Here is a 24,661-nt window from a genome sequence, read left to right as displayed (position 1 = left end):
TTCTGAAGAGGAAGTTGTGCTATGGCCGCAAAGGGTTGGTGGCTGTCAGCGATGTATGTTGAACACCCCTGCAGCCTGGGACCTTCCAGCTGTGAAGTCTGGCTTAATGGATGCAAGTTATTTAATGTCTGAAGTACTTTTGTGAACAATGTTGTGGGATATACAGTAGGGACAAGCATTCGGTATTTGGTTGATTTTAGTCATCTGGAAAAGCATTTGAACAGTAATATTAAAATGGTGTATGTACAAACATTACAGAGCAGAAAGGGATTGGACATTCTTAGTTTGGATGGCAAAATGATAAATCAGCTTAGAAAACGTGGCCCTAATTTAAATACAAGTTTTGTAACATTTGTAACAATATATGGTAATGAGAAAAAAATATGCTTTCAGGGGGCAGTTCTGAGGTTAAAAGTTTTCTTATTACTCTTACAGAGAATCAGCACTTCATGGAATGCTTCATTTCAGTGTAGTTGGCATTGTAAAGATGCAGACAAAATGGGAGAAATTCAGTTAGCAACAAACATCATCAGGATCTGAGAAGTAATCCTGAGGACATCCAAATGAATTTAAGAATGTTACATGCAGCTAAATCCCAGTTAAGGAGATAGAGAGGGAGGGAAACATTAGTGGATAAATATTTGAGTGATGTAAAAATCAAAAGGGTTTTCTCTTCTACATAGTGGTATAAGTAGAAAGGATGGAGAAGAAATGAAAGCTCTGTGCTGCGTGTCCAAGGAACTTTGCCAGTAAAAAGTAATGCAATAGCACTCATTCCTGGAAGAAATAAAGGAAGCCCTGTCTCGGAAGAAAGTAAACAGACTGGAGAGGAGATCTTAGGAAAGATTTTTATCTTGGTTTTAGTTAGAATAGGGCCTTCTTGGTTGTAACGTCCATGAGTTGTGTCACTGGAGAACTCATAGGGCATTTTGTCTTTGGATAGGATGACAGAAACCATCAGAGTGGTTTTGTAATGCTGCCTTTTTACTTAGTTACAACATATTTCTTATTTGGAAGACTCTTTGTGTCTTACAACTTTAAGTAATAATGTTACTATGTTTTCTGGAAGTGGCTGGGAGGAGCTCTTTAGGCTGCAACTTCTTGTTACATTAGATTTAACTTCTAACTACCTCTGTAGCCGATCAGTGGGTTATTGAACTAAAACTTGCTTTCTTATCAGCTTTTTCTCTTTAAGCAAGCATATCAGTCAATATGGGAGGCTTGTTTGTTTTTTAGAAGTCGTGGCTGAAAGTAATATTTGCTAGACTAAAATTACTGCCAGCTATTCCTGCAATCAAATAGATTCATGTAAAAGGAATAGTAATATTACTTCAGGAATACACATTAGGGACTTTCTTTTTAAATTTGCAAATTACAGACAACTCCAGAGCAGGAATTTTAATCATCTTTGTTTCACACAATTAGCTGAGATAGGTACGTTGCCAACTTCAGCTGAATAAATAAATAAGTTGGTGTGAACTTCCAGGTATTCAAAAAATGAAAACTTCTGGCAGAGAACAGTTAAAGGCAGGTCTTGCATGGTGTATTGATAGTACATCATTCAAATGTGACTTCAATAAAATGTTTAGCAGAGTGTATTATAGGTTTCATCATAGATAAACAATGTGTGTTGTCTGAAGAAGAAGAGATGATGAAATATTTCTTTTATAGTGCTTTAAATATTATAAGTTCTTAAGATTTCTTTGTGTAATAATTTCTGAATGACATATGAAAATGAAGTTTAAAATTTCTGAATGAAGTCATATTGAAGCTACCAAAAGTTAAAATCACCTTCTTTCATTGCAGCTTAACTTTTAAGATAAAAGTAAATCCTTGCTTTTTCTAATCCAGTGTAATCTAATTGCAGTTGATGAGTAAAGAGTCTCCAGTCTCTGCTGGAAATGATGCTTACGTTGACCTTGATCGGCAGGTATCTACTAAGACTAGATGTTTTATTTTCCTTCAGTCATAGCACATCAATGGCTAGTGGCTTTGCTTTATTAATAAGTCTTTTTTTCCTTTAATTGTGGGAAATTCAAACAAGAATTGGAAAACTAAATTTCAGTATTTCAAGTCCTTTTGCTTTATAAATTGTGTTTAACCATTTTGTGTATCGAAAGGAGAGAAAAACTTAATTTGGAAAACAAGTTTAGCTGTATGGCATAGTATTGCAAAACTGCAGACCAGTCCATATCTTTGGGTATTGAGAAAAAAAGGGAATTAAAAAAAAAAAAAAGAAAAAGATTAGTATTTGAATATAACTTTTTTTGCCAATTCGTTCTTCTAAAGTTAGTTAAAAAAAACCAAACCAAAACAAATAACCCAACCCAAAACCAAACAAAAAACTCCAAACACACAGAAAAACCCCACCCAAACCCAACAACAACAAAAAAAGTCCACCTCCCCGTAGATGTGGCTCAAAAATCCTTAAAGCAGTCCTGGCAACTCTTGCAATATGTGAGAGAAGTTTTTGGAGAGAGTCTTTCTCTGTGTGATATACCTAAAGAATATGCAAAATAAATGTTTTCTTTGCTAGCTTAATCCATGGTAACGCTGTCCTAATTTCTCTCTTTTTTTTTTCTAATTGGGAAGTAGTACTCTACAGTGGTGTTCCATGTGTTCTTCCATCGTGTGTTCTCTGCAGAAGTATGTAAATTCTGACAGATGGAATTCATTTTTCTCTGTCAACACATCTTTGAGAAATAAACTTCAAAAAGATAAGATGCCATGATGCTGGTTGAGAAAGCCCATCTAAAATTCATCATAGATAATGATATAGCTCTATATGCACCTGTTTTATCAGATGACTTTTCTTTTAGCTATTTTGTTCATATTAGCTGCATTCATATGTGGACTTACAAGATATGTATCTTTAAACATAAAGCCTTTGAAGAAAGTAATTTGAATATGTCCCACTGGTTGAAAGATTCAGTGCCCTTTTGCAGAAGGGTAGGATTATCCCTTGCCATATTAATTGTGTTCCTGTTGTTGAGTAAGTGTAGCTTCCAGTGACTAGAAATTTTACCCTAATTGTCCACCCTCTGTATTCCACCTTGCAGTTCTTTTTGTATTTGAAATGTAGATTGAATACTGAAATTATGCACTCTTTGCATCCATAAAGAAAAGTGGTATTGACAGTTTTTTCAGTGTACAGAATTGATGAGATCTTCAGACACAAGTTCTTCAGGACTTTCTGACTCAATTTGTTGAATAGATGTTATAATTCTAATGTTTTTTTCTAAGACCAAATAATTACTTTTAAGTATGTTTACTTTATACTGTCATACGAACTACAGAGTAATTATACCTACTTCTTTGTTCCTTTCTAATAGTGAAATTGCTTCAGTTTTCAAAAAGTTAATATATTACCTAAATACAAAAATAATTTTATAGCCAGGTAGTTCAGAATAATTTTATACATGTCACAGAGAGTGATGAAATATAAATGTTTGTTGTTTATGGTAGCTGAAGAAAACTACAGAAGAATTAAATGAAGCACTAGCAATAAAAGAAGAAATTGCCCAGAGATGTCATGAGTTAGATATGCAGGTAAGTTTGCTATATTGTACATGTTGATTTTGAAGTGGGAAAGAGATGTGTTAATATTTAGGCAGATGAAAGCAAGAAGTGTAACATGGAAACATAAGTTTTTAAAGGGAAATGAAAATGGCACAGTAATTATGTTGCTTTATTTGTGCCAACAGAGAGAATTTCATTGTTTTGTTACCTTGATGCAATGTTGCCAGTATTAAGGTGATTCATACTGACAAACCTTTTTTCCACTCAGTTAGGAAGGGGTCAGGTTGTGCTGTTCAGCTCTTGCTTTAGAGAACTAATTGAGGTTATGCTGCTGTAACAGTTACAGCTAAGTGTTAAATCACAATCAGAAGTTATTGTAGTCTATCACTGTCTATGGATTTAGACTAAGCTTTACTGTAAATCAGGTGTATCTCATTCAGAAGACATGAGTGTAAAGTGGGAGCCCTGAAAGGCTCTGCCATTATAACCCTACTTTGGAACATCATTCAGGCTTTTGCCAAGCAGTTCAGTAGCTGTTATAATTGACAAAGTTGATGTGTGTGTCATGGTTGATTTTGGTGTATTTGATGATTCAAGCTGTTACTGAAGCTTTTCCTTCTGTCAGGATGTTCACATTCCCTCTCTTCCTCTCTTCCTCCTGCATGTTAATGCTGTACTATTTAATAACATGGGAACCCATGTTCAGCTGTTGTTTGAGTTGGAGCACTCTGGGTTCTTTGCAGTACTGCCTGGTCTTGCAGTTTTGGTGGAAACACAATTTGTCTTTGGGACTGTGTTCCTAATTCAGGGCTGCTTGCAAATGGCCACTGTTTTTTTAAATTAATTAATTAATCCTGAAGGACAAAGCCATACCTTAAGTATGCAGCCTTGAATATTCTTTGTAATTAGTAGGCATTGTTTCTCTTGGAAATTAGTTTTAAAAGCCTTACTGTGGAGAGGTAGTTCTATTTATTTGTTGGGAAAGAATGCAGACTTTATTGTAATGAAGCTCCCTTGTACACTAAGACTTTTTCTTTAGAAGCTTGAGTGAAATACAGTTAAGAATAGTTACATTTTCTGTGTCACATCACATAGCAGTTGAATACCTAGTTAAATGTTACAGTATAGTCTCGTGAAGTGTGATTATTGAAGCCTGTGATTTTCCATTTGTGGGTTGTGTTGATACTTTGTTATGCATAAACAAAAAAAAATTGTTCTCTGGATAGCTCAGTTATTCCAGTTGGTGCTTTTACTACAATAGGTTGCAGCTCTTCAGGAGGAGAAGAGCAGCTTGCTTGCTGAGAACCAGATTTTGATGGAACGTTTAAATCAGTCTGACTCTATTGAAGATCCCAACAGCCCTGCAGGTCGTAGGCATCTGCAACTGCAGACTCAACTAGAACAGCTCCAGGAGGAAACATTCAGGTAGAAAAGCTGCACTTGGTTGGATTGTTTGTTTGTAGCTGGCAGCAGGAATGATTTATATACTTCTGTTTCTCCTGGCAATTCTCAATTAATGTAATAGGTGGTGTAATCACAATAGTAAAATTTTTACAATGATGTACATGTTAAGATATACCTCTTTACAAGCGCCAGTATAAAAAAAGCATGATTTCTTAGTGCTGAGATGCTGTATACATGTCACTTTCTACTCTTTGAAGTTGTTTTGAATTGTGTGCAGTCATTTCAGTGATGTTTTTCAGAATCAGTGAGAATGAGAAGTAGTATGCTTTCCTCTATGTAAATTATTCTGATTGTATTTTTAAGGTGTAGGAATTCTGACCCAAAAGTTTGCTTTGGGCAGTACTACAGGTGGTATTGTTATGCAGTAGAGTGTGTCTTTCTTTGAGTTTGAAAACAAATTGTTTCATATCTGAAAAATAGGGATTATCTGCAAGTGAGCTCTGTTCTTCATTTGCATTTCCTTAATACTTGGAAATACAGTTTTTGTTTAAACATCTTTCCTGGTCCTTTTAACTGTGGCTTTCAGGCTGTGTAAACCTATTCTGCTGAGATAAAGCTGGTCCACTTCATCATCTTTTCGTTCCTTTTGCTGTACTTTCTCTGTCCTTTGTGAATGAAGCCGTATTTGTTTACACTGCAATTTTTTCTTCTCTTTGTCCTCTTCTGGTTGCCCTTTACTAATTCTTCTTTTTTTTTCCCCATTATTTTACTTTAGCGTTGCTAGGCCTCTTTTTTCCTGGGGACTCAGGCACACCCTCTTCCTTCAGTTTCTTGAAAAATGCTTAGTGTTCCTCTTTCACAGCAACTAGTACCTGGTTTTCTTCTTTCTATACATCTACCATGTAAAGGAATATGTACTAATGTGTTTCTAGTGTCCCCTTTTATCTCTCCTTATTCATCCCCATGCTCTGGAATGATTTGAACCTGAGTCTGTTATCAATTGCAGTTTTAACCGGTTTTCTCCCCATATCCAGTATCTGCCTGCCTGCTACTCTAGTTTCAGGTAGTGAAGATCTTTCTAAACCCTTTTCGCATGTGAGATTACTTTTCCAAACTCCTTTACCTCCTTTCCCTGCCTTCCTAACATGTGGTTTCTAATGGCAATTTATATGTATTCCTTCTCCAGCTCTGCCTGACAAAACATGACATTTGCACAGCATAACTGATGCCCAATGTGGTATAACAGTTTTACTCCTAGTCTTGCCTCTTTATGTCCTTTGACAGTTCTGGTCTATCATAATCAAAATCTTTGCTGTGTATGGTTTAAATGACCTGTTTCTTTAGATGACCCATGACCTCTAGATGACTGTCTCTTCATTCTTGTAGATTCTTTTTGAATCTGCTTGAATTAATGGATATAACTTTCTTTTTTTTTTTTTCATGCCCATACCTGCTTTTCTGGATGTGTTTTGTCTGCATTTCAGATAAAAATCACAGTAAGACTTAATGTTCCAGATTGTGTCCTCTTACATTGGTTCAAAATGCTTTGATGAAGTTTTTCTTAGTTACACCCTTTGTTCACTGACATTTAAATGCAGCTTTGCTTGTGTATGCTGTATGTAAATAGTTCACTGCAGAGTCTTTGGTTTGAGTTGTTCACATGCTAACTAGATAACTAAATGTATGACTTGGTTCTTCAGAAGTACTGGGCATACATATGTGCTTTATAAGTAAGTAAGTAAATAAATAAAACCATCTTGAGAGCTCTACAGTATTTAGAACATCTCATAATTGGGTTAATATTGCTGAAGGTGTGTAGGATTTGAAGAGATAAACAAAATCTTAGGTTAAAGATGCCATGTTCAAACTGTCTGTGCTTCAAGATAAAAAAGGTGGAAATTTTTGCTGGAGCTCCATTGTGAACAATTACTGTGACAGAAAAAAAACTCAGGACTTGTATTTCATAGAATCATAGGATAGCTAGGTTTGGAAAAGACCTTAAGATCATCTAGTTCCAACCCCCCTGCCATGGGCAGGGACACCTCACACTAAACCGTGTCACCCGAGGCTTCATCCAACCTGGTCTTGAACACTGCCAGTGATGGAGCAGTCACAACCTCCCTGGACAACCCATTCCAGTACCTCACCACCCTAACAGTAAAGAATTTCTTCCTTAGATCCAATCTAAACCTCTGCTGTTTAAGTTTGAACCCATTAACACTTGTCCTATCACTACAGTCCCTAATGAATAATCTCTCCCCAGCACCCCTACAGGCCCCCTTCAGGTACTGGAAAGCTGCTATGAGGTCTCCACGCAGCCTTCTCTTCTCCAGGCTGAACAGCCCCAACTTTCTCAGCCTGTCTTCATGTGGGAGGTGCTCCAGTCCCCTGATCATCCTCGTGGCCCTCCTCTGGACTTGTTCCAACAGTTCCATGTCCTTTTTATGTTGAGGACACCAAAACTGCACACAGTACTCCAAGAGAGGTCTCACAAGAGCAGAGTAGAGGGGCAGGATCACCTCCTTCGACCTACTGGTCATGCTCCTTCTGATGCAGCCCAGGATACAGTTGACTTTCTGGGCTGTGAGCACACACTGAAGCCAACTCATGTTCATTTTCTCATCAACCAACACCCCCAAGTCCTTCTGCACAGGGCTGCTCTGAATCTCTTCTCTGCCCAACCTGTAGCTGTGCCTGGGATTGCTCCGACCCAGGTGTAGGACCTTGCACTTGGCATGGTTAAACTTCATGAGGTTGGCATCAGCCCACCTCACAAGCGTGTCAAGGTCCCTCTGGATGGCATTCCTTCCCTCCAGGATATCAACCAAACCAAACCACACAGCTTGGTGTCATCGGCAAACTTGCTGAGGGCACACTCAATCCCACTGTCCATGTCACTGACAAAGATGTTGAACAAGACCGGTCCCAACATTGGTCCCTGAGGGACATCACTCGTTACTGGTCTCCAGCTGGACATTGAGCCATTGACCACAACTCTTTGCATGCGGCCATCCAGCCAATTTTTTATCCACTGAGTGGTCCACCTATCAAATTGATGACACTCCAATTTAGAGACAAGGATGTCATGTGGGACAGTGTCGAACGCTTTGCACAAGTCCCGGGAGATGACGTCAGCTGCTCTACCCCTGTCCATAATTCTGTAGCCCCATCATAGAAGGCCGCCAAATTGGTCAGGCAGGATTTCCCCTTAGTGAAGCCATGCTGGCTGTCACCAAGCACCTTGTTGTTTTTCATGTGCCCTAGCATGCCTTCCAGGAGAATCACACATTGCCTTCTGGTCTTTCCCATAGAAACACTGCTATCAACTTTGAAGCATCAAAAAGTCAGTCTGAATCTACATTTTTGAATAAGCACATTGGTCTGCTGTTTTTCACTGTACCAGAAGGACATTTCATGTGTTTTTTTGGAGAGGATGATGAGGAATGATAACTGGCTGAAGCTGAGAAATTTTCTGTTTTACTTAAATTTCTACAGATTAGAAGCTGCCAAAGATGACTATCGAATACGCTGTGAAGAACTAGAAAAAGAAATTGCTGAATTGAGGCAACAAACAGAAGAGCTTACTACCTTGGCAGAGGAGGCTCAGTCTTTGAAGGATGAGATAGATGTACTAAGGTAAGCTCTGTTCCATTAACTTTTTTTTTAAACTAACTTTTAATCTGTATAAATCATGTGTACTTAGTCTTCATTAGTTCTTTAAATAATTCTAGTATTAAATATAAACATTTTCTCAATGCCAAAGTTATTTTTGATCCTCTAGTTAATTACACAGACCACCACACAATTCCACTGAAGTAAATTAATTATTATCTACCTAATCAATAAACTGGTAATAAATTTAGCAATCTTACATCATGTTATTGTCACAAGAAGTCACTCACTGGTCTTTTGAGATGCTCTGCTCACCTTCATCATGACTTGGGCATCTGCTCTCACCTTCTGTTCCTGGGTTTGCATTATTTGGACGTTGGGTGGCGCTTTTGGTTCATCGTATACTGCTAGTATGAGCAATACCTGTTAAAGCTCTCTTTGCCACTTGAGTTTAGCACCCAAAGTTGTCATGATTTGATGATGATAGGAGTTTATAGGATGTTGTGGGCCCTTAACAGTGGAGGTACGGAACATAATTTTTAAGTAGTAGCATCATGCTGCCATGGATTATTCAGAACAATTATCCATTACCCACCTGTATCACTCTTTTTCTGGCAAATCTAGCAAGGCATATTGTAATATTACCTTATCTAATTCACCAGCAGCTTTCTACCAAAGCTACCTGTGAGCGATAATGTTTAGAAGTATCCTCATCAATAGCTCTTTGAGTTGACAAGTATCTATGGGAGGGGAGCAGGCAATTTAAAAGTGTAAACATTAGTAACAGGAGGATGTGGTTGCTTTCTTCTTCTTGCTGTGATGTCTCAGGAGGTGTTCTGCATTAAGACAAAGTATGGGGAAGCTTCAGGACATTTAATTTTGTCAGTGTTCAGAGTACAAATTTGATAAAAATCTGTCTCTGCAGGCATTCTTCTGATAAAGTAGCCAAGTTAGAAAGCCAGGTAGAGTCATACAAAAAGAAATTGGAAGACCTGGGTGATCTGCGACGGCAAGTGAAACTCTTAGAAGAGAAGAATACAGTGTACATGCAAAATACCGTGAGCCTGGAAGAAGAACTAAGGAAGGCCAATGCAGCACGTAGTCAGCTGGAAACATACAAAAGACAGGTGAGAAGAGACATTGTCAGTGCAACAGTTCTCTGTGTTGTTCAATATTTTCTCATCATACCATGGCTAATACCTCAAAGTAAGAAAGAAATTATGAACAAACAGCCCTTGTGTTTAGAAGACTTCCATTTTTTGTAGGTATTACCTTTGTCCTGATTTTCTGCAATTACTGTCATTATTTCAGGTTTACATTAGTTTGCCAGTAAGCGGTATTTCTTACTTTTAAAAAATCAACAGATGTGTTTTACTCAAATTAGTCCTAATTCGTATTCAGTAGCAAAGCTTGAATTAGAGCCTCCTCTTTCAGAAAAAGTGTCCAATTTTCTCTTACAAATTTCCAGCAGTGAGGAATGCACCACAGATGAGGTAAGTTATTTTGTGGCTAAGTAATCTCTTTTTGAGGTTCTAGTTTGTATGAGTTTGTCCAGTAAAGAAGAGAGGATGCATATAATCCCTGTTTGTATGCATCCATTAGAGTACAACATGTGCCACACCAGCATGCTCTCTGAATAGCATCTGTTTATTCTCCTGGTTTTCAAAGTACCATGTGATCCTGTTCCTGTAAAGGTGAAAGGTGTGTTTAATCTACTCTCTGCTTCTGTGCTACATTGACATAGCTTCATTCTGGGATTCTTGTTACAGGGCCAGGTAGAGCGTGGTGCATTAATGGTTGTGTTACAGGGGTCCCTATTTGTCAGCTTGCAGCAGAATAAGAATACAGGAACAACCACTAATAACAGTGCAAGCCCAGAAGCAGTGGCAATATGTCTCTAAGACTCAATAATTTTTTTTCTGTATCTGGGTGTTTTGATTAAGACTATTAGCTTTGACACCTGCAGACTAATTGTAACAGTCAAAATGATTCCATCAGAAAAAAATAACTTGGTCAAGAAAAATGCAGAAATAACAGACAATGACAGGGAAAAGTAAATCTAGAAAGCAATTGCCTTTCACATATGACTAGTATCATGTTTGCTAGCAACAAGTATTTCACTCCATTGAGCAGCTAAGCGTGTAAAACAGTCGTGTAACCTTGACATCTGCATCTGGTCATCCATAGTTCACCAACAATAAGGATTTTGGAAGGGGAAGTCCCATCATCTGTGCTGCAAAAGTATTCCTCCTTTTCTTGATCATTCTGTGTTTATTAGGTAGGATTTAATGTCTGAGGAGCTGTTAATTTACGTAAAACTGTTCTGCTGGCTGAGACTGCAGTAAGCCCTGAGGTGTCTTGTGACAGATGTGAGTTTTCTTTACCTAACCACAGTGCCTCAGAATTAACACAGTGTCTGTAAGGCTGGACATCTTGTCCTTGAGATCTCGTGTGAATCATAAAATTAATTTCTGGTATTCCTAAACTGTGCTGTAAGATTTAAGCAGATGTAAGGATTCTGGTGTTAAGCCATTGCTGGCACTAGTGTGCCCTGCTGTGGAATGTATCTTGTCTGGTGTGTGAAGGATCCAACCCCACTCATGATGATGCCATCAGAGGATTTACTTTATTGGCTTAAAAGCTCAGTGCTGTGCAAAGTGCTTGGTTGAAACTCTTGAAGCAGTCTTCATGGGAATCACATCTTTACCCCACCAGCAGTTTCTGTGAGATGAGGTTATTGGTGCTGGGAGATGTAGTAGCATTTATTTGATTTGAGAGTTTTTGTTCACTGTTCTAAAAGCAAGTACAAGTATTTTCTAAGAAACTTTTTATTGCAGGATGGAGAATTGAAATATGAAGATTCCAGGGTTTTTTTTTGTAATATTTAATTCAGCCCCTTTGTGCATGTGCATTTTGATAAATTTTTAACAGTATGTCTTGCTTTTCTTTGCTGCAGGATTCCTGCTTTATTCATTCCACATGTCAGATAATGCTTAGTAAATGTGATGGCAGTTCATTTTTGTTGGTTTTTTTTTTTAGTCTTCTGCATTATCATGTAGCTGTATATCTTTATACGCTCACAAGTCCTGATTCCAGACAATTTATTTCCTGCTCTGTTTTTCTACATACCATTACCATAGCATGAGTGATTGCAAACACTAATGCATTTGTAGTTATTGATAACCCCAGTGATGTATGTCACATCTGAGAAATAAAATATTTGCATACCTATTATTTTGATTTTTTTTTTAATCTGATAATCTCAGAAATGGCAGGTCTGTGCTTTTTTTGCAGCCTTTAATTAAAGAACAATAGCAGTCCTTCTCTAAGACTTAAGTTCACACAGATTTTTAGTTAGTAGTTATTTTGCAGTAGGTGCACACATTGAAAATAAAAGGTAATGAGAACCACTAGGCAGTCTTAATGTAGGTATAGCTACTGCTTTGCTTCACAATTTAAGGTAATTACTTTCTCTGTAATCTAAAATCCATGAAAAAGCCTTCTTTTGATTTGCTTCAGAAGCAGCTGTACTTCTTTAGCTGAGTCTTCATTCAGGTTTTGTGTTTTCAGGTCAGTCTTTATTCAGCTTACTTGCTTCTGTGCTCTCTGTATTATGAGCTTTACTAATGTGCTAGGAATGAGATTTTTATAGTAGAAGCTGAGAGTTTCAAAAAGGCAAGACTTTACTGACATGTCTCTTATTCATTGATCATTTCAGCTCAGTTTTCAAATTTCTGCTCATTTAATTTAAAAAGCTCTTTACTGATCTGTAGTTAAAAGAATAAATGTGATATTGTTAGCAATGTTTTCTTCTGAAGTAAACTGTTTATAAGCCTATGGCTGAATCTTTATATCAGTGTATTAAAAATTATTAAACACATCCCAGGTTAAGAAACAATACCTGACTTTGCAAACTGGTGGTAGAATTCTGAGTGAGGCTTGTGAAATAGAGTTAAGAAAAGGTGTAGATAATTTGCTTTCTTCAGAATGTTTCTTTGTCCTGGGCTTCTCAGAATGCAGGAGGACTTTTCTACTTTTCCTAAGCTCTTTGATCCATAGAGCTATATAGTTTTTTTTCAGTAAAACGTGCTTGGACTTAAATTCTTGGATTTAGATGTACTGAAAATAGTTCACAGCTTTTGCTTCTTTTGGTTGTGCTGAGACCTAATATTTGAATGCTATTGGTTTTGCTGGACACAGAAACACATGATAAAAGGAGGTTTTAGTATGTCCTATACGTTAACTATTTCAGTTGTTTACAACATGACTTGTGGTGCATGGTAATTGGCTACTTTGTCTTCTGTATTTTGTTTTGATATTAATATTTGCAGACAAATTATTGATTCTTGTTCTCACAGGCAGTTGAACTACAAAACAGGTTATCTGAAGAATCCAAGAAAGCTGATAAATTAGATTATGAATGCAAACGACTGAAAGAAAAAGTAGACAGCCTCCAAAAAGAAAAAGATGTAAGTGCCAAGGTGTTATTTTTTTGGTAGTAGTGATAGCAACTTTGTGTCCTTTATAACACAGATGTGTAATTACAGTTAGTGATTTACAGCTAGCTTTCTAAATTAGGAAGTCTTGAGTTAAAGTTTTCTAATGTTTGTGTACAAGATCCTTTTAAAACCTAAGAACTGTACAGCATGGAATAACATGACTGTGCAAAACCTTATTCCCAGATTTTTAAGGGGAACAGCCTTCATGTTTGGGGTCTGGAGTTGTTTCTTGAACATTACCATGAAAAAGTTAATAAACACCGAGGGTAATTGTAATGCATTTTGAAAGTCTATTTAAAGTAGGGTTTCTGCAGTATCACAGTAGAACTAAACTCCTGTTGCATATTTCTAAAGCATTCTTTGAGAGGTACCATCAGCATGCTTCTCTTTGTGGAGTCATGACTATTGCAGCAAAAGGCTTAGGAGTCATGTAGAGGAACATGTCGTCTGTGGCAGTCTTGCCTTTATGACAGCTCCTTACTGATCTATCTTGTACTGCCAACATGGAACGCACAGGGTGGATACCAGTCTATTTCTTCTTCTCTGTCATTTGCTGGTAGAGATTCTACAATTAATTGCTGTGTCCTCTCTTGCCAAGACTGATCCCTCAGACTTCTCTGGCACACTATTATTTCTCACCAGTTTATTTCAACTTCTTTCTTAAGAATGTATATGCAAGTGCCTCAAGCTGCGTCAGACCAAGTCCTGCACTTTGAGTTAGCAGTTAAGTTACCTTGTTTTAAGTATAAGTCCATCAGTCAGAATCTCTGTAGGCTTTTCCCTCAGTGGTCATATTTCCTGTCCGGTTCTTTCAGAAATTTCCGGCCCCTTCACTTGAATAGCAATTGAACTGAAAGTTTTCAGTTATTTTCTGTTCGTAGTTCTTTGATTTCCATATTCTTATTAAATTCTCAAGCTGTCGTGGACACCTGTCCTTGGTATCACCTCCATCTGTCCTTCAGTTGAGATTGTAACTGTATTCGTACTGTGCTTTGGCTTTCTTTCCTGCTCTTTATTGAAATTGTTTTTCCAGTTTTGTTACGTTTGACAATGGTAAGTTTTTTTCTGTGGCTTATCCATTGCTTGGTGGACCATTTCATCTTGCACAAAGGATCTGAATTGCAGGCCATTGTCATACGGTTTTCCATTTTACCCCTGACGAATAGCATTTTTAGGGGTGGATGTTGTTTTTTAATACATTCTTTTGAGTGGATATGCACCTGTGAGAAGTAGATTATAGATGAATTCTCCCAACATTTGAATTAGTAATTCACTGCCTATGTTCCCTACTCTGTTCTCTATTGTCACATAGGTATTCAGTAAGGTTGTCTACTATAGGTCACAAGCTATGTAGTGGTATCTTGTTGGTTACATTTTGCCAGCAGTTGCTGAAATTTATTTTTTCCCCTTTATGGTGTGGCAAATTTCACTATCTTCAGCTATGTGGCTTGGAATTTTATCTCTGTGGTGTGTTGTATGAGAAGTACTAAGGTAATCTGATGAGTTGACTTTGTCTGCAGTGTACAAAAGAAGCCTAGAGCTTTTTCCGTCCCTTAAAATATGCTGGCATTTTACTGGTGTTCTCTTATTGACTGTAGCAGACTGTGGAATTTTTGCTGTCAGCAGCTGATTGAGAGCACGTGTCTGTGTGGCTTTTCTTCTATAGTATTTACAGAAAAAAAATCACCTGTGGGGTTTGTGAAATGACTCTCAGTGCTAACAGAATGTGCACTTTATACAGATTGTTCTGACAGTTGCACCAGAGTTTACCTTGCAGGATTCAGAAATACAGCAGGAGTCTGTCTCACACTTCACCAAAATGTCCTTTGGCTGTGATTCCAAGTTGTAGATCCATTTTGGCTGAAGTATAGAATACATCCAAATCAAACTGTTAATAGAATGCAATGCAAGAAGCTGTCAGCTGACACAACCCCATACCTACACAGACCTGAGGTCTGCCCTGGACCTTCTAGTAGTACTGGACATTTCTGGTTTTGGAGCAGAAATTTTGAGCAAAATTTTTGAAGGAACTTCGATGCCTCTGTAGTTGCCATTTTCTCCTGTAATTTTTTAGTTTTGGCAAAAAAACTTGGTGCTACCTGTAGATTCTCACTTTTTTTGCTAAAAGGAAACTTGTGACAAATTGATGGAATATTTACCTGATGCTGCTGAAGAGCCCATCTGTCTAGACCGCAAGGTGATCAAGCTCTGTTCTCCAGATCTCTTCTGACGGAGCTTTAAGCAACTAGTTTTCTTCCATAGCTAAGATGGTTGGTGAATTGCAAGGCCAGTTGACACACAGGAGGAAGGGGTAGGGAAATGGTGCTTACACTTTCACTGTAGAAAGACAAACAAAATGAAGTTAATGCAGTTTGTTTGTTATGTTGACTGTGTACTTACCTGCTTTTTATTTCGCTCCTGACTAAACCTTTGTTTCTTGGTCAGGTAAAATCTGATAAAGGGAAAAGGACAATGGCCCCAGTAGATGCTATTTACAACCTGGTACCAGAACTTTGTGTCATTCATATCTTGATTTTCTAAGCTTATACCCTGATATTCTTACCTCCACAAACTTAACACAGAGCAGCAACCTTTCTCAAAGAAACCCAAACAAGCAGTATTCTTGTGGGGTATATAATTTTTATGTTTTTTTCTGTTATGAAATATGGAGATGCCTTAATTTGAAAATCGTCTCTACAGTTGCAATAGATTTGTTTTAAAGTGTTAAACACTATGCCTTTTGGCAACTTGTGTACTGTTAAAGATGGATTTGTAGTGCCAAGATTGATACTCATTCTCTTTCCAATTATTCAGAGATTAAGAACAGAAAGGGATTCTTTGAAAGAAACTATTGAAGAGCTTAGATGTGTCCAAGCTCAGGAAGGTCAACTCACCACTACAGGTAAAGGACAAATAAGGAGATTAAGTTCATCTTTAGTTCTAAAGTACCCTTTAGAGTACTGAATGTGCTTTTGTTGAGCAGTGAAAAGCTGCTTGAGTTGTGAATAACTTTATGAGCATTTGAAAACTTTAAATGTCATTTCACCCAGTGAGAAATTTTGGTCTCCTCCCCAGTGGAGAAATACATTTTGAAATATATTTCTGATTTCTGTGCAGTTACATAATTTTCTTTAAACAAGTAATAAATTCTCTCTTGTGTATGAAGTTTCATGTGTTACAGTTTATTGCTATGTGTAGTGTTGAACAGCTTTGTAGTTCTTAGATAAGCTAATGGGCATAAAATCCATTAAATTATTTTATCAGGATGAAAGAAGACAGTAGTGATTATTCTTCTAATGAAATAGTGCTTGTCTGTCTGTCTTGCTGAAGCCTGACTTTGTGTCAGTTTCCACTGTCTAGGATTATTCTGAAACTGTAAACTGGTAGAACAATGTCTGCTTCTGGTCTGTTAAAAGAAGTTACTGGTCTTCTCACTAAATTTTTTACTTCCCTAACCAGGACTCATGCCTCTGGAAAGACAAGAGCCTTCAGACAGTTTAGCAGCAGAAATCATTACTCCCGAAATAAAGTAAGCTAATGTGTGCTTTGTTTTACTAATCTCTACAATGTGCATCCATAGATGATTGGGTATTTTTCAGTGCTAGAAAGTTTCTATGGTTAATGTTTGGGGTTTTTCTTTCCTTTTTGATGCTGCACAACAGGAGCTGCTATGCTTAAGACAAAATTCCATTGACCTCTTTTTGGGTTTGTACTGTCCTCAAAAATAAAGGGGGGGGGAACCAAAAAAAACCCCCTTTGTCCTCAAATTGTGTCTCTTCTTGTTCTGCAGAGAGTTTGCTTAATAGCAGCTTATATGTGCATTAACAGGCAGAAATGTTTGTAATAAGAATGTGGTGTTGTACAAGGGAAAAAATACTAAAATAGTGGAAGAAAGAGTAGATTACAAATCCCATTTTGTATCATGGCAAATGGTTACTATCTATTAAAAGGAAGAATAGCAGTGGCAGAGCTGAAAATCGTTGTTTCTTAAGATGTTGCATACTGTGTTTAGCCTTGCCAGTATGCTAAAAGATTTTAAGACAGCCACATCTTAGAAATCTCTTAGCTCTTCAGGAAGTCTTATACCTGTAGCAATACTGATTTTAACACTTGGAGAGCTCAATATGGGTCAAAGCTTATATTCAGTAGTAAAATAATATCATTCTAGAAAGGTGTTGATAAGGAAGATTTCCTTTTCTTTCTGGCACTCAGCCCCAGTGAGCTGAAAGGCAGCAAGGGGGAGCAGAGTGAAGCCCCCATAATCCCAGGGGAAATGATGAGCAACCTGCTTACCATTTAGACACACATGTTTCTATGGGAGTGGATGGCATCCAGGCAGGGGACTCAGGGAGCTGGTGGAATTGCTTACCCAGCCACTCTCCATAATTTATCAGCAGTCCTGGCTAACCAGGAAGGTCCCAGGAGCTGGAGGTTAGCAAATAGGATGCCCATCTACAAGAAGGGCCAGAAAGAGTATCCAGGGAACTGCAGGCCCATCAGTCTGACCTCAGTGTTGGGGAAGATCATGGAGCAAATCACCTTGAGTGCCATCACATGACACATCCAGGACAGCCAGGTGATCAGGCCCAGTCAGCATGGGTTCATGAAAGGCTGGTTCTGCTTGGCTAACTATCTCCTTCTATGACAACATGACCTGTTCAGCGGATTAGGGAAGGGCTGTGGGTGGTTCTTACCTGGACTTTTTGATGCCATTTCCCACAGCATCTCCTGGGGAAACTGGCTGCTCATGGCTTGTATGGGTGTACTCTTCACTGCATAAAAAACTACGGCAAGCCCAAAAAGTGGTGGTGAATGGAGTTAAATACAGGTGGTGGCCAGTCACAAGTTGTGTTCCCCTGGCATCAGTACTGGGGCCAGTTCTGTTTGGTATCTTTATCAGTTAGAGTTGATCTGCTGGAGGATAGGAAGGCTCTGCAGAGGGATCTGAACAGGCTGGATCAATGGGCCGAGGCCAGTTGTATGAGGTTCAACAAGGCAAAGTGCCAGGTCCTGCACTTGGGCCACAACAACCCAATGCAACGCTCCAGGCTTAGGGAAGAGTGGCTGGAAAGCTGCTTGGCAGAAAAGAGCTCGGGAGTGCTGATTGACGGAGCTGAACATGAGCAGCTTGTGCCCAGGCAGCTAGGAAGGCCAGCAGCATCCTGGCCTGTATCAGCAATAGTGTGACCAGCAGGGCCACGGCAGTGATCATCCCCCAGCACTCAGCACTGGTGAGGCTGCACCTCAAATCCTGTGCTCAGTTCTGGGCCCCTCACTACAAGAGAGACATTGAGGTGCTGGAGCGGGTGCAGAGAAGGACAACAAAGCTGGTGAAGGGTCTGGAGCACAAGTGTGATGAGGAATGGCTGAGGGAACTGGGGCTGTTGAGTCTGGAGAAATGGAGGCTGAAAGGGAACCCTTACCACTCTGCAATGATGTGAGAAGAGGTTGTAGTGAGGTGGGGGTTGGTCTCTTCTCTCAAGTAACATGTGACAGGACAAGAAGAAACAGCCTTAGGCTGCACCGGGGGGGGCTTTCGGTTGTGTGTTGCAAACATTTCTTGCCCAAAACAGTTGTCAGGCATTGGAACAGTCTGCCCAGGGAAGTGATCAAGTCACCATCCCTGGAGGTGTTCAAGAGACATATTATGACATGGTACTTAGGGGACATGGTTTAGTGGTGAACTTGATATTGTTAGGTTAATGTTTGGACTCTATGATCTTAAGGATCTTTTCAAATGATGATTCTGTGATTCTATGAAAACAGACCAACAGAGCAGAATTGACTGACCCAGGTTCATGCAGTAGTTTAGTGACCAATACTACAGGTTCATGCAGTAGTTTAGTGAGATTATAACTTTCTGTAACACTTGGCAGCAAGCTTTGTGTTCTTCATATTCTACCTGTAAATCTGCCCAGCCTGTAGTGTGGAATCTAATAGGACCATTCAGGCAGCATCCTTGTGTTGTACTTTCTACAGTTAAAACTAATTTTATTGAGTTTGTAGTTAGGGGGTTAAAGACAAGATTATTGTTTCAGTTGTCTCCCTTAAATAGGTAAAGATAATCTGTATGTTATATTTACAACTTCTGTTGTAAATTGTTTTCTTTATAGAGATTGACATACTGTTTTCTACAAAATCGTATTTTATGCTTTTAGGGAGAAACTCATTCGCCTTCAGCATGAGAACAAAATGTTAAAGTTGAACCAAGAAGGTTCTGACAATGAAAAGATAGCCTTGTTGCAGAGCCTTCTTGATGATGCAAACTTGCGGAAGAATGAATTGGAGACAGAAAACAGGTAGGAAGTTTTGTCTTCTGTTTCTTGACTTTTCTAACAATTGACAGTTCTAACAACATACTATTGATTGTACTGTGTCCAATACCAGCCTCCCCAGTACAAGAAAGACTTACTGGAGTCAGTCTAGTGAAATACCACAAGGATGTAATTACAGGACTACAGCATCTTTCATATAAGGAGAGTCTGAGGGGTAGAGACTATGTAGTCTGGAAGACAGAAGGCTCAGAGTGGACTTTATCAGTGTTTATACATATCTGATAGGAGGGTCTAAAGGCGATTGAGCTAGACTCTACTCAGTGATGCCCAGTAACTAGGCAAAAGGCAGTGGGCAGAAATTAAGACACTAAATTTCGTCTAAGTGTAAGAACATTGTTACAGTAAGGGTTGCTGTACATTGCAAGAGGTTACCCAGAGAAGTTGTCTTCATCTTTGGAGATATTTAAAACAAAAAAGGACATATTCCTGGGCAACCTGCTCTAGCTGACCTAGCTAGATTAAGCCAGTAAGCATACAGACATCTATGGGTTCAAGGATGGTACCATGTTAGGAGGAGTGACTGATATGCTGAAACAGAGAGCTCAGAGGAGCTCAGCAGCCAAGAGAAATGAGCTGATAGGAGCCTTGTCCCTGGCTGGGAAGCAGCTCTGCCGTAAAATCTTGGTGTTCCTGTGGGCAGCAAAGGATTATGTTTTGGCTGGGGTACTTGCAGCTGACTGACCTGGGCTGCCCTCAACAGGGTTAAGGCAGTCAGTCTGGGAAAATAATCTTTCACCTCTTTTCAGTACTTACAAAATCATATCTGGATATAATATATAATTTTAGATTCCCCAGTACAGGAAATGTGCCGGAGTGCAGTGGAGTGCTTCCAAGGTGGGGAGCATGGAGTATGGGATATGTGGTATAAAACTGAGAACTAGGTTTGTTCAGGCCAAAGAAAAGGTGGCATGGAGGAGATAATACTGTGATCTGCATCTATCTGATGGACAGGTGTCAAGAAGACAGAGATGGGCTCTTGTCAGAGTTTGACAGTGGAAGGACAAGAGACAGCAAACAAATATGGATTATGTGCTTGAGCTGTAAAATAGAGGCCCAAAAAGATTGTCAGATCTCCATCCTTCAAGGTGTCCAAACGTGGGCTGGATGTGGTTCCCAGCAATCTGCTATAAGTCTGCCTGCTTTAAGTAGGACGTTGGTTTTAGACAACCTCTGGAGATCACTTCTAGCAAGGTTTATAGGATTTTCTGTTTAAATGCAGTAAACTAGTAGCTCTCACAGTAAAACTGGTTGTTAGCAATTCTTATTTCATGTAACTAGAGATGATTTCTTAATATGTGCATTTATGTTGTCTTGGAAGAATATCAGATTGTTCTGGATGACTACAGGCTATGAACTCCAAAAAGGCTGTATGCTCTAACTACTGTTGTGAATTTTCTGCATCTACTGTAAAAATGACTTTAAAACACTGGGCACTGAAAATCTCAGGCTTTCTCTTGCAGTTGTTTTGGGTTTTTTTTCTGAAAAAACAAAACACTGTCTCTTTCCTAGGTTGGTAAATCAGAGACTTATAGAAGTGCAGTCCCAGGTAGAAGAACTACAAAAGTCCTTGCAGGATCAAGGTTCAAAAGCTGAAGATGTAAGTAGAAATGTGCAGCAAATGTACTTGCAACTAGTTACAGGAACTTTTTTTGAGACTTTCACCTTTTTGTAACAAATTATGTGAAAGAAATATGCAAATAGGGACTTGTGATAGTTTTCCATTTTTATTCATATGGTCTTATTATGAAGTTATGCTTCTCTAAATACGATTTGAGACATGGTAAGACATTTGTCTAGAAAAGAACGCTGTCCTATGTAGGTGTCAAATATATTTTATTTGTGTATGTTCTGATAGTAAACTTAACATTAAAATTATTTAGAGTTAATAGATTTTTATTAATAGAGAGTTTTGCAGGGAGTTAAGGAAATGTTAATTCTCCATGTCTTAATAAAGTATCTGAAGCTATTTTGGGGTTAGTTTTCTTTAAAGTTAAGACCTTTCCTGCCAGTGGAAGCTCTGTAATAGTGGGTGTAAATGCTTCTTATAATGCAGGAAGCTAGGCAGGGCAAAACTAAAATAAAAGTCAAATAATTAGGCCCTCAACATAAAGCAGCATTTTCTGTTTCTATGTATGAAGTTAACATTGTTTTTAATGCAAGAATACACATCGTGGCAGTTAGTGTGGAAAACAGCTTTCAGTCTTCCACTCAAAAATTGTGTTTGCCATCTCCTCTATTTGAGAGAAGCTCTAGAACTTTCTTGAAGGCATTGATTTGCTGAACTGTACATGCACAGTGTATGCTTACAATTTCAGTGTATCGTATAGCTAATTGGCAACAAGTTGTAATGTGTTGCTTTCTATTTTTGTGGGTTTGTTTTTTAACTAATTTGTATAGACAAGTGAAAGTTTTTACTAGTTGCTTATTTTCGTTTGAGTGTGTTTAATTTAGCTTATCCTTCAAATTTTTTGAATAAACTGTATGAAAATAAAACATCTAGTAAAATTCAAGTAAGATTATTTTTTCTTAAAATAAATTTTAGCATGCATTTTAAAATAGGTCCATCCTGTTGTGTGATTGAGATATTCTTTGTTGTCTTAATTATTGGCCAAAACCGGATTTTTCAGGGTGAACAAGAATATAAAAAAAATACTCTCAGATACTGAAAGTTGTAAAGTATCCCTGTCTAGTTGAATTCAGCTTTATTTACTGCAGTTTTGTGTCCCTTTTTGAGGCTCTGGTTTGGACAGTAATTTAGGACATGTCTGCAGCACACTTACAGGACCGGTTGCAGCCTGTGTAGGCATCATCTGAAGTGATTCTGTTAACCTCACAACACTACAGTACAACCTTTCGTGTTTTCCAGGGAGCCTGTGTCAATTCAGAGCTGGCAAGTTCACAATTCAGTTGTTGCATTCCTGGTTTACATGTAGGTCTGACAATGTCAGTGGTGATTTATAGGCATGGCCTCTTGATGAGTTCAGTGTGTAGGATTTCATTTGCTGGTAAAGAAATGAGAATGTAGACTCAGTGAAGTATTGAGGCTGCAAGAACCTCTGAAGGTATTGACACCTCATCCAGTCTCCTACACAAAGCAGAGGAAACCTCAAAGTTAAACCCAGCTGCTCAAGGAGATGGGATTTGTGCTAGGATCACCTGAGTTATTTTTGGGATGCCCTTACAGAAAGAGTAATTCTTCAGAAGCATGAGAAGAAGGATAGAAAGACATGGATACAGTGGATGCATAATTTTCAGCATGTTTCCTCTGTTCTTCACTACTTTTCTGCAATTAAGCACTGAAATCTGTATTTTTATATACTTATACTGTAAATAGGCTCAACCCAGAAAAACCGGTTATATTCAGTGTAGAAATGTATGATGAGGGCTTGGAGCTGTGGGTTGGGTTTTAGGTTGTTTTTGGTTTGGTTTTTGCTCATTTGTTTCGTTATTGTTGTTGTGTGGTGGTTGTTGGTTGGTTGGTTTGGGTTTGATTTTTTGGTGTTTTGTTTGTTTGTTTGTTTGTTTTAGTTTTGCTTATTTTCGAAGTTGAAGTAGTTTTTAGGCTTGACTGAAAAGTAGTAAAAGCACTATAGTAACCCAGCGAAGTATTATTGCAGTAATACGTGCTGCTTGCTGAGGTTCACATGGGGAAGAAGTTTTGATTTTGTATTGAAGTGCAGTAGATGATTAATGTTAGAAATGTATCGGTGCCTAATATATACATTAGACCTGTAATGGGTACTGATACAGCCTGTTGGGATGCCTGATTAGTCCATTCTGGTTGTTGCTTTGCTACACAGAGACAGGCCTCCTTACCCCAGTCTTCCCAACTACAGAATCAACTCGGATGTGCCCAGTGTGGTCAGAATAGCTGATTTGATTCATTATCCTCCCAAATGCAGTGGTTATGTGTAGCCTCAACCAGTATCCAAGGACAGCTTCAACTACATCATTTGCATGCCTTATTATCGTCTTCTTATGTCATCCTTGTTCTCCCTTTCTCTGCCCTAATCTCCTTCTGTATAAGCAACCTTCCTTTAGGTACTTCTGCTCCACTGGACCTAGCTTTGCTAAATCCATACTGCATCTGGTGTTTCTCATACTGTTACACATGCAATCTTGGCCTTACATGCTATTACTGATCCAGTTACCGAGTCTTTCTGACTTGGCACCTCCTTAAAAAGTCCCCAGAACTGTTACCTGGGAAGTTTAGCCACTTTGCTCATTTGACGAAATGAAACTAGAACAGGTTGCCCAGAGAGGTGGTAGATCTCCCATTCCTTAAAACATTCAAGGTCTCTGAGCGACCTGATCTAGTTGAAGATGTCCCTGCTCATTGAAGGGGCTGGACTATATGACTTGAAAGGGTCCCTTCCAGCCCAAAACATTCTATGTTTCTATGATTACTTTTAGCATCTGTGAAATCTGACCATCACTGAGTGCTGTTAATAACTTCTGTCATCTTCTGACAGTGTTACTAGTCTCATCAGGTGATTTTGTCAAGTCATGTGCCATAGTTCCCCTCACCCTGCTAAATTAGCTTAACCTCAAGTGAGAGCCATCTGCCTATGACCTTAGCATGCAGAACAAACCCAAATTTGTTCCTCAGAAAAGAGACAGACCTGTTCCTTTGGCTTGTTTAAGCATAAAAGAAATTTACAGCAAAAAGACATTTGTACAGTTGGGTTTTTTATGTAAGAGAAAGATAGCAATTAAATATCAGAGGATACCTGTTTTTTAAAACCACATCATAATAAGCATTTTTTTCTGGTGCTTTGTAAGTGAAACTTACTAGCAGTAGGAGGAGAAAACAAAATAGTGAGTGTATGTTTACTGATTTTTATAATTTTGTTATAGAAATGTTCTTGTATTATGAACAGATAAAATTTGAATGAAGTTAAATGTAAACTCAGCTCAAAATTGGATAAAGCTTGTTTTTTTTTAATTGGCTTTTTTTTTTAAGAGATTGGTCTTCCTGTCAGAGAATATGAGAACAACAGTTTTTCTTAATTATTTGTTAGGTGCAGAGAATTTGGATATGTGACATTGAAGCTGACAAATACTTAAAAAAAGTAATGTTTGTCCATTTTTAGAGTAATTTATTTGAATTTATCTACCTTGTTATAAGTACATATGGGATCTTTGTGTGGCTAAAATCACACATTTTACCTTTTATTCCTTTTCTTAAACTTGTGTCTTGAGTAAATAACTCTGGGTAAACTCAGTCCTGCTTCTTAACTGTGTATTCTGTTTATTGTTGTTAGTTTCTTGCTTGTGATAACATATGATCTA

The 24,661-nt window shown here is 38.3% G+C and overlaps 1 protein-coding gene across 4 annotated transcripts in view; it reads left to right on the top strand.

Moving 5' to 3' along the window:
- HOOK3 (hook microtubule tethering protein 3) overlaps positions 1-24,661 on the top strand; it is a 91,699-nt gene that overhangs the window by 46,249 nt on the left and 20,789 nt on the right. For all 4 annotated transcript variants that reach the window (XM_034072924.1, XM_034072923.1, XM_034072925.1 and 1 more), the window contains exons 7-16: positions 1,868-1,930; positions 3,466-3,549; positions 4,781-4,944; positions 8,419-8,559; positions 9,461-9,662; positions 12,894-13,004; positions 15,849-15,936; positions 16,494-16,563; positions 19,193-19,333; positions 20,879-20,966. In XM_034072924.1, coding sequence (XP_033928815.1) covers positions 1,868-1,930; positions 3,466-3,549; positions 4,781-4,944; positions 8,419-8,559; positions 9,461-9,662; positions 12,894-13,004; positions 15,849-15,936; positions 16,494-16,563; positions 19,193-19,333; positions 20,879-20,966 — 1,152 coding nt within the window. The remainder of the gene's footprint in view (positions 1-1,867; positions 1,931-3,465; positions 3,550-4,780; positions 4,945-8,418; positions 8,560-9,460; positions 9,663-12,893; positions 13,005-15,848; positions 15,937-16,493; positions 16,564-19,192; positions 19,334-20,878; positions 20,967-24,661) is intronic.

This window comes from Melopsittacus undulatus, chromosome Z (assembly GCF_012275295.1).
Source record: "Melopsittacus undulatus isolate bMelUnd1 chromosome Z, bMelUnd1.mat.Z, whole genome shotgun sequence".
Classification (NCBI taxonomy): domain Eukaryota; kingdom Metazoa; phylum Chordata; class Aves; order Psittaciformes; family Psittaculidae; genus Melopsittacus; species Melopsittacus undulatus.
Note: the sequence above shows the minus strand (reverse complement) of the source record. Positions and strands in the feature narration are given on the sequence as shown.